Source organism: Triturus cristatus, chromosome 11, assembly GCF_964204655.1.
Source record: "Triturus cristatus chromosome 11, aTriCri1.1, whole genome shotgun sequence".
Classification (NCBI taxonomy): Eukaryota; Metazoa; Chordata; class Amphibia; order Caudata; family Salamandridae; genus Triturus; species Triturus cristatus.
The window spans coordinates 82,912,114-82,928,461 of record NC_140594.1 but is presented as its reverse complement, the minus strand read 5'-3'; the positions used below and the strand labels follow the sequence as shown (position 1 = coordinate 82,928,461).

The following is a 16,348-nucleotide window of genomic DNA, read 5'->3' as shown; positions in this document are numbered from 1 at the left end:
CATGTGTGAAGTTCGTATTCAAAAAGTGAACTCCTCAGAAGTTGCATGATGGGTGCTAATGAAATGAAAGATGCTATCAATCCAAGATGAGCAGCCGGATAAACGGTTGTGCATAGAGACTAAATTCATCTGGATGGAAAATAACATCTAACTGAAAGATATACTTTTAACATGGCTTGTGTATATTAATAGTAATGGATTTTGAAGGTGGAAGCTGCCGATTGTTGTGCGAAGGTCAGAGGGACAACATGCATAATCTTGTTTGGAAGATTAAAAAAGTTCTGAAGTAATTTGTCACATGACAATATGCTTGGAGAATGCTCAGGGTAGATTTGATGCAGCTCAATTGTTTTGCTTAAGGAAGCAGAAGATAGTCAAGATAGCACTACTTCAAGCAAAGCATGTACCCTGAGAACAACACCTCCTCAGATCATATGCCATCTAATTTTCACATTTCACCAGACCTTCATTGATAATCTCTACTATCCCCTAGCAGTGGGCAATACTAGAGTGGAGTAGCAATGACATTGCTTTGACGTGATGGTGATCTCTTGCTGAGACAAACTGCTGTTTGCTTACTCCCAACCCACCACCCCATACGTTTCCTCAGGTGGGAGAGGGCGGCTGACTCTGGAACACGGGGCTCACGGATCGATCCCCGTGGGCGTCGGCAGCCCAGCCCAGCACCGTGTGACTCTGGGCAATAGCTCGCTTAATCTCCCCGACAGCCCCCAGCGCCTTGAGACCCTTAGGGGTGACAGGTTTGTGCTTGACAAATACCAGGTTAATTGGTACTACGGTCTTTTCTGGAGTTGAGATGAGCACTTCAAAAAGATCTGATGATCACAGATAGTAGCAGCACCATGATATAGGCTGAATTATTCCTTTTCAGCCTTAGGGCTTTTAGATTATCAGTTTCACGTTAAGAATCATATTCTCCATAGGACTTCTAACTGAACTACTGCATGTGAATGGCATATCCACTACCTTCTATTGATTCTGGCTTAAGACTCCACAAGGATAGATCTTGATGATTGGCACAGATAAATCAACATTACCCATATAAAAATAAGTCGCCAACATCTGTTGAGGCACACACAAATTACCTAGCAACAAGAATGCCCTCCTTTACTGACCTTTCAGTGGACTGCTCTCTTCCTTGCGCAGCTCCGCCTGCAAGCTGCTGCCCCCGTGCTCCCTGCTGCTGATTTTCAGACACTCGGGTCAGAGGTTCGAGAACCTTCTCCACCCGCAAGCACCTGTCTGCGCCTCATCTCTGTGGTCTAGTGGTACAGCATCAGTGCTCTGCTCCTGGACTGCCCTCTGCTCAGTCTCTCCTTTTTTTCTACCTTTTTAATCCTTTTCTCCCTCATCCCTGGAGGTCTAGTGGTAGAATGTCACTGCTCTGCTGCTGGACTGCCCTCTGTCTCTTTTTATGGCTTTTCTTTCTGTCCCATTCGGCACTTTTTCCTGTTTCTTGTTGCACCCTTTTGCCGTGCTTTGCCCTTGCGATCCCCTGCGGCCTCACCCACCTCCAGTGCCAATTTCCCTCTCCCTGCGTTTCCTGCCTCCCAGCTGTCCAGCCCCCAGCACACTACTTAATGGCAGCCGCTGTGCGGTGAAGGTGCAATCAACTGTCCTTTCCGTGGACTGCTCCCTTCCTTGTGCAGCTCCGCCTGGTAGCTGCTGCCCGGGCTCCCAGCTGCTGATCTTCGGACACTCGAGTCAGTGTTTCTAGGCCCTCCACCACCTGTCTGCACCTCACCCCTGGTGGTCTATTGGTAGAGCATCACTGCTCTGCTGCTGGACTGCCTTCTGTCTCTTTTTTGTTTTTGGGCTTTTCTTTCTGTCCCTTCCAGCCTTTTGTGACTCTTTCTTCTTGGGTCCTTTTGCCATGCTTTGTCCATGCTGCTGCGATGTCCCGTGGACCCACCCCCCGCCAGCGCCTCTTTCCCACTCCCTGTGTTTCCCGCCTCCCAGCTGTCGATCCCCCTGCCAAAGGCAAGCCCGTCTGCGCCCGTCCGTGCCTGGACTGTACCCAGAGCCACACATTTTGGTATGAGGACCTTCCAATGATACGAAGCCAGCACCCTCCTCGCCCTCAACTCCAGATACCACGCAACCTGCCATCTTGCATCGCCGAAGGACACCCAAGGACCCTTCTCCTGCTGAAACTACAGCTGCACCATGTCCCACCTCCACACTCCAGCTCCTTCTGCAGACCAATAGTGGATATGACTGGCTCAGCTGTATCCTCAACGTGCACTCCCTCTAAAAAGACGCCACCGAAATCTGGGACCTCCTCTACTCAATCTCCCCCACATTGCCTTTCTCACAGAAGCCTGGACAAACCCCAACTCTCGCCCGGACATCGCCACCACCTTCCCCGATGGCTACAAGATCACCCGCAAGGACTGCACCAACTGACATGGAGGAGGAGGCACTGCCATCGTCCACAAAAACACCCTCCGTCTGACCACCCACTCAGACGTCTCAACGACAATGGAACACCTCTACTTCCAGATCCAAACCATCCCCAACACCGCCCTCAGCAGCACCCTCGTTTAGAGACCACATAGCCACCGCCCGCCCTTCACTGAAGCCATCGTCGACCTAATCGTCCCTAGGCTCTGGCATCCACCGATTACATCCTACTCGGTGACCTCATCTTTCACCTGGACAACCCCAACGATCAGAACATCGCTCCCTTCTGGAGAACCTCGCCAACGTAGGACTCAAGCAGCTAGTTACCGCTCCAACCCATGCAGCAGGACACACGCTCGACCCAGTCTTCTCTGCCAGCAGAAATGTCACCTACAGCCACACCATCCAACTCCTTTGGACCAACTACCACTGTATGTACTTCGTCTTCACCAAACCCATCGTACATCAATCTCTTCACTGCCGCCCCTCAGATCTATGACAGCTTCAACACCCAAGACCCTCCCACCAAGCCCGACACCACTGCACCCAAACACACCACACCCTCAACAGATCATGTTCAACTGGACCCCGTTCACCACAAATGACACGCTAGACCTTGAACAGCATCCACTCCGGAGCCCCCTCGAACAAATGCCCACACCAAATCTTCCAAAGAGAAGCCATCGCCCCCAAGCTTCACCACACTATAAACTGTTCCATCGAGACAGTCACCTCCCCCAACGACTGGAAACATGTCAAGATTAACCCTCTGCTAAAGAAACCATCCGCCATCCCAACAGACCTCAAGAAATTCAGACCCATCTCCCTGCACCCCTTCCCAGCCAAGTACATCAAGAATTCCATCAACGCCTAACTCGGAGTTCATCGAAGCAAACCATGTCAAGAACATCTCCCAATCCGATGCCAGAAGCAACCACAGCACGAGATCGTACTTCTCACTGCCATCGGCATCCGCACCCTCTTCGACCGGGGCAAAATCAAAGTCCACATCCTTCTGGACCTCTCGGCCGCCTTTGACACCATCTCCCACTGCACCCTAATCCCGACACTCCACGATGCAGGCATCCGCAACAAGGCCTGGGACTGAATTCACTCCTTCCTCACCAGTCGAACAGTGTGAGTCAGACCACCTCCATTCCTCTCAGAACCCACGGAGATCAGATGCGGAGTACCCTAGGTATCCTCCCTGAACCCCACCCTCTTCAATGTCTACATGGCTCCTCTTGTGGCCATCGTCAGGAACTACGGCTTCAACATAGTCTCCTGTGCCCATGGCACCAAACTGATCCTCTCCCTCACCAACAAACCCACAACCGGCAGACAACTTCCACAGCGGTATGAAGGCCGTTGTCACTTGGATGAAAAACAGATGCCTCAAACAACTTGGACGAGATCGAAGTAATCTTCCTAGGATCCACCCCCTCAGCATGGGACCCCCACGACCACGCAAAAACCTCAGCATCATATTGGACTCCTCGCTCACAATGAACCGTCAGATCAAAGCAGTCTCATCATGCTTCCACACGCTTCGCCTGCCTCCAACATTCAGATGGATCCCCACTGAATCCAGAAAAACGGTCATCCACGCACTCATTAGCAGCAGACTGGGCTACAGCAACACACTCAACGCCAGCGTCACTGAGAAACTCCTCAGGAAACTATAGAACGTGCAAAACGCCGCAGCCAGACTGGTCCTAGACATACCCCGCCGCAAACATATCACCAAACATCTCTGAGAACTGCACTGGCCCCCAGGCTTCAAAGGAATCACTTTCAAACTCCTCACGCACGCCTACAAACCCCTCCACGACACAGGACCAGAAAACATGAACCACCGCCTCTCATTCCACGTACCCACCAGACACCCCCGCTCCGCCCAGCTGGCATAGCCACCGCCCGTTGGACCCACAAGACTAGAACCGGAGGAAGATCCTTCTCCTACCTCGCTGACAAGACCTGGTACACCCTGCCTCTCCACCTCAGACAATCCCTGTCGCTGACCCATTTCAGGAAGGATCTCAAAACTTGGCTCTTCGACTGAACCCCAGGGCTCCGAAAGATCAGCATTTTGTGAAAGACCAGAAAGAGCAAACCTCAGATCATAATTCTTTTTTCTGCCCCATTGCGGGTCTGTGCAGAAGACCGAAAATAGAACATTTCTCTCTTTACTGGAACTTCTCCACTGCTGCAGGATCTGTTTGCACCTCCAAATTACATGAGGACGAGGGAAAATGAGGAGCAAAAAACTGGATAAGAAAGTATATAAAATTATCAAATGTTTAAAGAGTTTAAAGCAAATAACTTCCTCTGTTTTCTCCAATACACAGAAACTGAACTACTTGGTTAGCAGCAAGAGGGGGGATAGGAGGGTATCCCCGAGAGGTCAATTTATTTAGCATTCAAAAAGGGGTGAAGGGCAATACATGAAAGTGCTGAAAGAGCCTGCATGTAGGCAGAGATAGTCGGTGCTTAGGAGCTACAATGAAGACCCACAGAGGGAGCGGCTGACTCCGGTGCACAGGGCTCATGGTTCAATCCCCGGTACCAGCAGAAGCTCAGCTCAGCTCAGCCTTATGTGACTCTGGGTAATAGCTCACTTAATCTCCCCAACGGCCCCCAGAGCCTGGATCCCCTTAGAGGTGAGAAGTTTGCGCTTTACAAAACTGGAATTATGAATTATTTATTATTTAGAGATCCCAAATGTTGAAAAATTGGTTCTACACAGAAGTGCAAATAATTGAATTGGTTATGGTTCAGCACTGTGTTCTTGTGAGACTCAATTTTCAGTAGTCTGTACTAAGTCATACACTGGGTAAAGAAGAGGCATCTGTTTAAACGCCTTCCTAATACCCATCCACAAATCATAATCAATACAGTTTCATGCTCTGTGCTATCCTATTGGGAAAACAGGTCTATCAGGCCCAACTTACCTTTGTATGCCACTTCCCAGTGACCTTCCACAGAAACGTTCCTGCCAGTGATAACAAACTGGTAGCCGACCCAGAACCTATGGGAGTAACAGAAATCACTTCATAAACTTATAAAAAAAACAGTACAAAGAAGAATAGAAGAGTAAAACAGATATGGGCTGGGCTATGGTTCGGTGCTGTTATGATCAATTATAATAGTACATTTGGGAAAGTAATCTAATGGATTTGGTTACTCGTCGCTGCTCAACTGTGTGAAAGCATTAATAAGTACAGGCAGACGGATCATTAATTTCCATAGGGAAGCACAATCGCTAACAAAAAGTCCCTCAGAATACAACCATTTTATTCAAATAACACCCCTTTCTTCTGCCCCACATTCAAGCAAGATCATCTACCTAGATCTTCCTGACCATGTTTGTTAAATGCAGTTGCCAAGTAGGAAGCAGACTCTTCAGTAACATTAGCCTCAAGCTCACAAGTCATGGCTAGTTTTAAGTTCTCCATAGACAGCAGCCATCATTTAATCCCAAACATGATACAGCTTTCGTTATTTGTACACACACCTTCTCTGGTCCTTTTGTCCAAAGACCCTCTCTTCCAGGTTCCATTCCTGTGAAAGAATGAATTTCAGCTCCTGGTCGGTGGTAAAAGTCGCCAGGGACCCGTTGACTTTCTGACATGTCTCAGATGCATCCCAGTAGTTCTCGCCACTGACAAAAACTTTGTAGCAGCTGGCTGTTCCTTCGTAATGATGCCACCCTGTTGGGCATTTTCCTAGGAAACATGGAGGGCAAAGGGGAAAGCACCCCCGAAAATTTAGGACCATTTCCACATGACCGTGCTGCATTAATTATTGAAACAGATGAGCCCAAAAGAGTCATGCATGCTATTTGTAACAAATCTGATGAGCCGCTTGGTTGTTTCTAAATCCCCATTCTCGTTTCTTTTGGTTTGTATGCTCTTTGTATCATGCAGATAAAGAACATGCAATGACAAAGTCCTGTGCCTCCCTATACAGTCGAGTACTCTGCCTAGGTGGAATTTGTTGTGCATATTCAAGGGTTCTACAATGATGCCCCTATTTGTTCAAAAAATATATATATCAGAATATGAACACATAGAAATCTTCTCTCAAACCACTTTATCAGTGACACTAATTCACTGAACATTCTCCCTTTACAGTTAATAGTTTTAGAATTATATTGTTCTGAGCAAAGACCTTTTGATTGTACTAAACGTATGTGTATAATGGACCGCCTTACAGAGCCTTTCAGCTAGCCACTTCACTCACTGGTCTATTAGTATGTCATTCACAATTTTCTTCTGCCTACCAAAGTATACAGCATGGGGCAATTGGTCAGTCCACCACCAATATTGGCCAACTTCACTGTAAGTGGCGGCATTGTGTCCCTTCACTAGGAAAACATTCACACACTAAACAATTAAGTGCAAGGGACTACTAAAGCAATGTGTGATTTTTGAATGCAGAAAAAGTTTAATTTGTTTTTTTAAGTTGATGAAGGCATAGGCATTTCGACAACAAAAACCAACACTGAAAAAGCCAAAAAACTGCCAACGCTAGACCTTCTGGCTTTGCCAATGCTTGCTACGTTTTCTGATAGAAGGCTGGAAGAAGCTTAGATGAGGCATATATATGGATACTTTAATGCACTGTTACCACAACTTGGCAAGCAAGAAATTTGGGTTCTTGCAATAGTGCATCACTCGCTTTCCTGTAGTAATGTTTTCAGTTTAAAGAAAAGTCAGATTACTGGGCTGGATTGGTCTATTTATTCATGGTGACTGGCACTCAAAGGTGAAAGCTAGTGCAGAGTAAAACAATCAGTCAGGGAATTGTAAGCGCGCTACTCACCCACGAGGGTCTCAAGGAGCTACAAAGGAACACCAGAACACCATCTAACAACTGCGATCTAGGTCCAGCTTTTATTTATTTTTACTTATGGAGAGTGTTAGCATTTTTTTTTCTTTTTTCAAGTAAAAAATAAAAATATTTAAAAATCAAGTAGCCAAGAGAAAACTCTCCAGAGAATACTCCGCATGGAGCAGCCCATTTGAAGTTGATTAACAATGCGATTCAAGTAAAAATTGTGCCTCCCCAGCTTGTGTTTTTCTTATCTTCTAGCTGTGCTCACCCCTTACATATTCTACTATGCTGCTGTATTGACCAATTAACACATCCCTCCTCCTCAACTGTCTTTTGCTAGAGTGTGCATCATCAAAACCAATCAACCCTTTTACTGTAACTATTTTACTTATTTATATTCATAATAATTTTGCATAATGTGTCATGGATAGTCCTCTTTTGCCCCCCACTGATGCAGAATTTTCTTCATGTGAGGGATTAGCAGCACACGCAACTGAGCTGCACCCCAATTAGTACCTGTGTATGCTTAGGCATGTGACACCAGGGGTATATCAAGTGGGAGTCTAACTTTTCCCAACCACAAACACAACAGAGAACCTTTTTAAAAAAAAAAAGAGCAATAAGTAGCATGGCTATGGAGGGTGTCATCTCAAGGTTGCAGACTGCAATCCCAATGAGGAGAGGGTGTGTACCTGCGACAGTGATCTGGGTATGACTTGCAAGTCCACCGTTAGGAAAATAGCTTGGTGGCTTGATCAAGAAGCTCCATAAATGTGTGTTTTTCCCTTTCTCTTCTCAAGTTTAGTTGTATTTAATATTATGCATGATGTCATGTGATCTTTACAGAACAAAGATTCTAAACAAGGTACCACTGATATTTTTAGCAGCTGCCAATCCCGCCCTTTTTCCATAACCTGAAGTATAGACAGACACTGTGCAGCCACATCACAAAGGAAATAGTACATCTGCACCAGTAAAGCTACTCCTACATGGATATGCAGATCTTTTTACAATATTCATTCCCAGTAGGACATGTAGAAAGCGCCACCAGGTGAAGGTTTCTAGACATACTACTGGGAATGTCCTCTGACATCTCCCCTGGACTCCTATTGCTCTGTGCGGAATTCTATATAGCATAGAAACTACATACAGAGAAAGGAGTCTGCTGTGCAAATGCAAATAAAATATCAATCTAAAACATTTATAGAGCGCGCTACTCACCCGTGAGGGTCTCAAGGCGCTGAGGGGAGGGGAGGGGGGGTGCTGCTACTGCTCTAATAGCCAGGTCTTGAGGTGTTTCCTGAAGGTGAGATGGTCCTGGGTCAGTCGTAGGTGGGCGGGGAGGGAGTTCCATGTCTTGGCGGCCAGGTAGGAGAACGATCTTCCTCCGGTGGTGGCTCTGCTAATCCGTGGGACGAGGGCGAGGCTGGTGGGTCGGAGTGTAGAACGTGAGGCGGTTGTTGAGGTATTCGGGGCCCATGTTGTGGAGCGCTTTGTGTGTGTGGGTGAGGAGCCTGAACGTGATTCTTTTTCTGACGGGGAGCCAGTGTAGGTTTCTCAGGTGGGCAGATATGTGGCTGTGACGAGGGATGTCGAGGATGAGTCATGCGGAGGCGTTCTGTATTCGCTGAAGTCTTTTCTGAAGTTTGGCTGTGGTTCCTGTGTATAGGGCGTTTCCGTAATCTAGTCTAGTGACGAGGGCCTGGGTGACCGTCTTTCTGGTTCCTGTGGGGATCCACCGGAAGATTTTTCGGAGCATGCGCAGGGTGTTGAAGCATGAGGATGATATGGTGTTTACTTGCTTGGTCATCGTGAGGGAGGAGTCCAGGATGAATCCCAGGTTGCGTGCGTGGTCCGTGGGCGTCGGTGCGGTGCCCAGCGCTGTGGGCCACCAGGAATCGTCCCAGGCGGATGGGGACTGTCCGAGGATGAGGACCTCCGTCTTGTCAGAGTTCAGTTTCAGACGACTGAGCTTCATCCATTCCGCGACGTCTTTCATTCCTTCCTGGAGGTTGGTTTTGGCGGTGGCTGGGTCTGTGGTGAGGGAGAGTATCAGCTGGGTGTCGTCGGCGTAGGAGATGATGTTGAGGTTGTGTTTGCGTGCGATTGCGGCGAGGGGGCTCCTGTAGATATTGAAGAGGGTTGGGCTGAGCGAGGAGCCTTGGGGTACGCCGCAGATCTCGGTGGTCGCGGTGTGGAAGGGAGGGAGGCGGACACTCTAGGGTTCTGTTGGAGAGGAACGAGGTGATCCAGTCCAGGGCTTTTCCTTGGATCCCAGTGCTGTGAAGGCAGGTTATTAGTGTGCGGTGGCAGACGGTGTCAAAGGCGGCTGAGAGGTCTAGGAGGATGAGAGTGGTTGTTTCCCCGTTGTCAAGCAGGGTCCCGATGCCGTCGGTGACTGCGATGAGGGCGGTCTCGGTGCTGTGGTTGGCTTGGAATCCTGACTGGGATGGGTCGAGGGAGTCGTTTGCCTCGAGGAATGCGGTGAGCTGTTTATTGACTGTTTTCTCGATGACTTTTGCTGGGAAGGGAAAAAGGGAGATGGGGCAGAAGTTCTTGAGGTCTTTAGGGTCCGCTGTGAGTTTCTTCAGGAGGGCTTTGATCTCTGCGTGCTTCCAGCTCTCTGGGAAGGTGGTGGACATGAAGGAGTTGTTTATGACGTTCCAGAGGTGGGGTGCGATGGTGGTGTCGGCTTTGTTGAAGATGTGGTGAGGGCATGGGTCAGAGGGAGAGCCGGAGTGGATACTGTTCATGACGTGGGTGGTGTCTTCAGTGCTGATGGGGGTCCAGGCGCTGACGGTGGTGGTGGGGGGGTGTAGGATTGGTGACTGGAGGCGGAGTCTGGGCACCGAAGCGGTCGTGTATATCGGCGATCTTGCGGTAGAAGAACGTGGCGAGTGAGTTGCAGAGGTCTTGCGATGGTGTGATGTTGTTGTTGCTGGGGTTGGAGAGTTCTTTTACGATGGTGAAGAGTTCCTTGCTGTTGTGTGTGTTGTTGTCCAGCTGCTCTTTGAACGATGTCCTTTTGGTGGTGCGGATCAGCTGGTGGTGTGTGCGAGTGGCGTTCTTGAGAGCGGTCATGTTTTCTGTAGTCCGTTCGTGGCGCCAGGTTTTTTCGAGAGTTCGGCAGGATTTCTTTGATTCTTTGAGGGCGTTGGTGAACCATGTGGTTTTCCTGTTGCCGGTCTTGCCTGGGGGGTTCTTCAATGGAGCAAGGACGTCGGCGCAGTTGGTGATCCACTGTGCGAAGTTGCGTGCTGCGTCGTTTGTGTCAGAGGTGTCGGTTGGTGGGTTCTGGCTCAGTGATGTGGTTAGCTGGTCAGTGGTGACTTTGCTCCAGCAACTGCGGGGGATTTGTTGCGGGCGGTGGTGGGGTCTAGACCTCTTGAAGGTGAAATGGATGCAGCTGTGGTCAGTCCAGTGTAGTCCGGTGGAGTGGCTGAAGGAGACGTGGTTGCTGGTGGAGAAGATGGGGTCGAGCGTGTGGCCGGCGTAGTGGGTGGGGGTGTTCACCAGATGCTTGAGTCCAAGGTTGGCGAGGTTGTCGAGCAGGGTGGTGGTGTTGGTGTTGTTGTTGTCGTTCTCCAGGTGGAAGTTACGGTCCCCTAGAAGGATGTATTCTGATGAGGCGAGGGTGTGCGGGCTGATTAAGTCGGGGATGGTTTCACTGAATTGTGTACGCGGGCCCGGGGGTCTGTAGAAGAGGGTTCCTCTGAAGGTGGTCTTGGGGTCGGTGTGGATCTGTAAGTGTAGGTGTTCGGCGGCGGAGAGTGTGTCTTCGGTGTTGGTCGTGACGCTGATGGTGTTCCTGTAGATGATGACGATTCCTCCTCCTGTTTGGTTAACGCGGTCCTTGCGGGTGATCTTGTAGCCGTCCGGGATGGCTATGTCGGGGGCTGAGGAGGCATTCATCCAGGTTTCCGTGAGGAAGGCGACGTCCGGTGCTGTTGTATCGAGGAGGTCCCAGAGTTAGACGGCGTGTTTTTGGACAGAGCGGGTGTTGAGTAGGATGCACTTGAGGTGGTTGGCCTTGTTGCTAGGTCCGGGGGGCGGGGTGCAGGTTTGGAGACAGGTGAATTTGCAGGCTTGGCAGGTGAAAGGTCCGTGGGGGCGCTTCGGGGTGGCTCGGTAGCAGGCGGGTGGTCGTCCGGTGTTGAGTGCGTTGAGGGTGGCGGTGTCGTATCTCAGTCGGGTTTCCTGGCTTTGGCGGGGGCCAGGGGTTCTGGCGATGGGCGCGGTCCAGGTGCGTACGGGCGCAGACGGGCTTGCGTTTGGCGAGGCCGCTGCGCGGCCTCCATATGAGGGGCAGAGGGAGAGACGATCAGCTGGGAGGCGGGAATAATAAAAATAAAAACTAAATACCCACTGAAAACCCCTTTTATTTTTCCTCCTCAAAACGTAGGGGGAATGTGTCCTGTCCCCCAAAATGGAAATAGGAATTACTCCAACCCTTCACTCAATTACGTTTCAAATCATTTTCAGGGTTGTATCAAAGTCTGGGAAAGCCCACAAACCTATTGCTTTGTGGATATTTGCAAACTTAAATTGTTGAGACTAACCACGCCTCTGAATGTGCACTTTCCACCCTTTGTGTGGGCTTTTATACTTTGCACTTCTCCACAATCATGGTGGAGAAATCTGCAGTAGTAAAACTATGCACATCTGCCAGGAATCCTTTGGTGAATTATTGGCAGGCGTAAATGGAGGTATTTGGTGCCATAAACCTTATGTATGGCAGAAAATACCGTGTGAAATAGGCCCCCCGTCTGTGAACCTACATCCAAGTAGCTGGAAAAAAAATAAACAAGTAGAATTAATATCATTTGCTGCAATTTAAATGCATATTTTTACATGTGAAACATTTCTACTTGTAAGTTGTTTATAGTGCCATCAGGGCCAAGTGGCTGTAAATGAAATAATTTGTTTTTCTTATAGAGTTATTTGTGGGAGGTGTAGGGAATTTGATAAAGGCACACCTCAAGTGTTCTGGAGGCAGGAATCTTTGCAGAAAAGAAAATGCAAACAGATAGAGTGCTTGGAGGTGCAAGACCCTCCCATGCTGCTTCGACAGGAGATCCTGCTGAAGCAGTAGCGTGATTGGAGAACAGATGGATATGCCCATACGTTCTGAGTAACACCCTCTTCTTGCGTGATGCAGAGCCATTAGGATGACTTAGGAACAGAAGAGGCAGTGTAGGAAAGGATTACTGGAGTCCTGTGCTGCACTCTATCCGTAATGTGTCTCAGAGAGACCCTTCTGGCAAAGTCTAGCACTCAAAAGTTTTGACAGTGCTCTTTTAACGGTGTCAAAAAGATCTAGCCATGGATCTTGCCATTGCAGGAAGACTTCCTGTGCCAATTTAGGATGCCCTGGCTCTCAAAGAACCCACTCCAGGTGGTTCATGGTGGTGGTTCATGGTGGTGGATGTTCGCAATGGTGGTGGATGTTGGTGGTTGTTCACTGGGATGGTGGTGGTTCACGATGATTATGATGTAGCCCTTGAGAGCCTGAACCAATGTCCCCTTTACGGGCACAGGTAGGTTTTAAGCCCAAGGTGAATGGCCCATAACTACAACAGGTTGATGGGGAGTCTGGTCTCTGCTAGAGACCAGATCCTCTTATTTCCATCTCTCCCAAATAAAAATCCCAACCTAGCAGCAATACATCCGTCACAGCCATCAATTCTGGGTGGGAGAGGGATCTTCCGTTGATCCCGCCAACGCTGCAGGTCTTTTGCAGTCTCTACTGAAACTTGGATAGAATACAAGAGGTTCTGCTGGAGCTGGGCCCTCTGAGACCTCAGGTTCCACTGCACAGCCTACTTACACCACCTTGCATAGTTTATCAGCAGAATAAAGGATGCTAAGAGGCCACTCTCACTGAGACCCAGGACCAAGGCAGAGGCATCAGGATCATAGCCCAAATGTCCCAGACTCATTGTGGTGGAGGGAAGACCAAAAGCTGCACTTTACCCAGCATGGCTCAAATTAAAAGGCAACCTTTGCAAAAGTCAGGTGTTGCTTTGCCACATTTATAGTGAACCCCAACGTAGTCAGAAGTTGTACCATCGTCTGGAGGTGGTCTACCCGAGGGGCACTGGTGAGGCCAAAGGGGAGTACAGAGTATTTAAAATGCTCATGACCCATCTTGAACGCAGGTAATGACCAATATGGGAATGTGAAAATAGGAATTCTGCAGACCCAGCATTATCATCCAGTCTTCTGGACTAAGAGCAGATAGATCTTCGGCCTAAGTGAGCATCTTCAATCTGCCCTTTTTCAGAAAGAAATTAGGTGGAGAAGATCTAAAATAGGACAAAGGCCATCTTTTTGCCTCGGCACCAGGAAATAACTATAGTAACAATCAGACCCTATTTCAGATAGTTTTAAATGGCTCCTTTGTTTAAAAGTGCCCTGATCTCCTGCTGCAGAATGGACAAATGGTCCTTTGACAGCTGATCTGATATAAATGAAATATTCAGCAGGTCTTAAAGGAATTTTAGAGCATATCCTTGTGCAACTATTTGAAGCACCTATCTGTTGGGTGTGATGACCAGCCACCCATGGAGGTAATACCATATCTTGCTTCCAACAGGCATGTGCTGCTGCGGGCAAGCTGAAGCGCTTTGGTGTCAGCAGTGAGAGGGGGAGGGGACTGATCAGTGCGCTGCAACTGAGGGCCTGGACAGTGTCTGCCAGGTTCCTGATCTTGGCTTTGAAAAGGTTGTGGGGTCTGTTGCATCAGAGGTGGACCTAGGCACCGTCTTTAAGCCAAGTCCCTTTCGAAGTCTCATATGGGGTGAAACTGTTGGGGATTCTGTCGCATGAGCGCAGAAAGGCCAAGGGAAGACGCGGTGGCCCTGGTTTCCTTGAAGTATTCCAAGGTGTATTGGCCTTGTGTTGTGTCCGAACAGACAGGTACCATGAAACGGCCTGTTCATTGGCGATGCTTGAACATCACCCAAGAAGCCCACAGATTTTATCCATGCATGGCACCGAACCACCCCACTGGTGTCAACGCAGTCACTGGTGTCCAGCCCAGAAGGACAAGTTACATACTTTCGGTAATGCCTTATCTGGTAGAAAATGTATCCACCGCAGAATCCTCACTTTAGAATATTCCCCAGGCCTCAGACTGGATACGGAAAATCATTAGCAGTACCTCTGTGCGGCTGTAGGTGGCGTAAATTGGTGCCACAACAGCACTGATATCGTGGTGCCAATATAAGCATCACCCTGATGCATATCGTTTTCTTTTTTACTATTTCCTCACCAAAAACTCAGCCATGTTAAAACCAATGTACAGTGTTAACCAGCATGCAAAAACTAGAGGGGTCTGTTTAGTGAACAGCCCAGGTTGCAGAGTGTGGAGAATGGGAGGGTCAGTGAGGAATCGGCCGTTAGATTGAGTCTCTACCAGATAAGGCATTACCAAAGGTAATTAACTTGTCCATCTGATAGAGACTTTTAACCAAAGATTCCTCCCCATTAGAATAGATAACCCAGCAATACGTACCTGACAAGTGTCCAGGACTGGGGATCCACATGATAATGCAGTAGTGGCAGTTTTGGCCCTGGTGGAATAGGCTTGAAGCTCTTCAGGCAGGTGTTTCTTTGCTTGTGCGCAGCAGAATTTGACACATAGCACAATCCATGGGTAGACAGTGCGCTTTTGAGCAGCCTTTTCCCTCTTTGCTCCGGCAAACCCAAAAAACAGCTTAATGTCCACCTGGTATTTTTGGTATGATCAATGTAATAAGAGAGCTCTGTTTTGGCCTAAGTGATGGAGCCATTCCTATTCCTTGGAAGGGTAAGGCAGAGAGTAGAACGTAGGCAGAGTGATACTCTGGCCAACAAGGAAAGGGGAGTCCACCTTTGGAAGGAAAGAGGCTCGCATCTGGAGGACCAGCTTGTTCAGAAAAAAAGTGGTACATGGAGGATTCACTGAAAGAGATTGAAGCTCGTCGTCTCTCTTGGACAACGTGATTGTCACCAGAAAAGCAGTCTTGATCATGAGGAACTGTACAGGACAAGAGTGGAGCAGCTCAAAAGTAGTACACAGGAGGAATGAAATAATTCAGATCCGATTGGGGCATGACAAATTGGGCAGGAGGAAAAAGATGTTGTACGCCCTTAAAGAAACGGTTCACATGCGACAACTTAAAACGAGATGTTGACTGCAGGGGTAGATTAATTTGGTAGATGGACGCCTACATGCCAGAACAACATCACAGAATTCAGGAAGACGCTCGAACACTCAACTGACGCCACTATCTCCACGCACAAAGTTGAAGAATGTCCAGGTTCAGTGTAGCACCCTGCCCTGTTGCTGTGACAGGAGATTCTCTGAAGGGGCAGCCTAATCGGAGGACAACTCTAATGGTCAGGAGATCGGGATACCACACCCTCCAAGCCCAAACCGGGGGCACAAGGATAACTTGGGCCCAGTCGGTCCAAATCTTCTTGAGAACTTAGGCAGTAATGGTATTGACAGAAATGAGTACAGGAGTACCAAACTGCGTCTCTGAGCAAGAGCCACCTTGGAAACTCTAACGTGCAGAGGCAATGACATTGCATGTTCTCTGTGGTGGTGAACAGATGGGCCCAAGGCTCGCCCCACTCTAGAAACAGTGTGTGTGCCACCTCCAAGTGCAGACGCTATTTGTGGTCTGTCAAGCACCACCAGCTGAGTTCATCCACCCTGGCATTCCATGAGTCTGCCAGGTGCTAAACAACCAAAATGATGTCCTGGCGCAGAGCCTTTTGGCACAGGGTCCATGATCCCACACTGATTGTTGCAATACCACATGGCAGTGGTGTTGTCCGTGAACACCTGAACCAGCCTTTCCTAGATGGATGGTAGGAAGACTTTCAGTGCCAGGCAGATGACTCTCAGCTCCAACTAATTGGTATGAAGTTAACACTCCGCCAGAAACCAAAGTCCTCTGACCCTCACCACTCCCAGATGGCTGCCCCAACCCAGCAGCGATGCCTCTCGTCACAGATCTGGGTGGAGAAGAGAGAGGCATCTGCTGCTGACCCAAATGCAGTCAATCAGCCACAACTGCAGATCTTTTATAGTTCCCTC

General features: G+C 48.8%; 1 protein-coding gene across 12 annotated transcripts in view; it reads right to left on the bottom strand.

Annotated features, from left to right (window-relative positions):
• Positions 1-16,348, bottom strand: part of DGCR2 (DiGeorge syndrome critical region gene 2) — a 375,101-nt gene that overhangs the window by 155,742 nt on the left and 203,011 nt on the right. For 6 of the 12 annotated variants that reach the window (XM_085634829.1, XM_085634834.1, XM_085634838.1 and 3 more), the window contains 2 exons: positions 5,939-6,158; positions 5,376-5,452 (listed from right to left, as the gene is read on the bottom strand). In XM_085634829.1, the coding sequence (XP_085490955.1) occupies positions 5,376-5,452; positions 5,939-6,158 (297 nt within the window). The remainder of the gene's footprint in view (positions 1-5,375; positions 5,453-5,938; positions 6,159-16,348) is intronic. The other 6 variants (XM_085634831.1, XM_085634837.1, XM_085634836.1 and 3 more) reach the window with 1 other exon arrangement.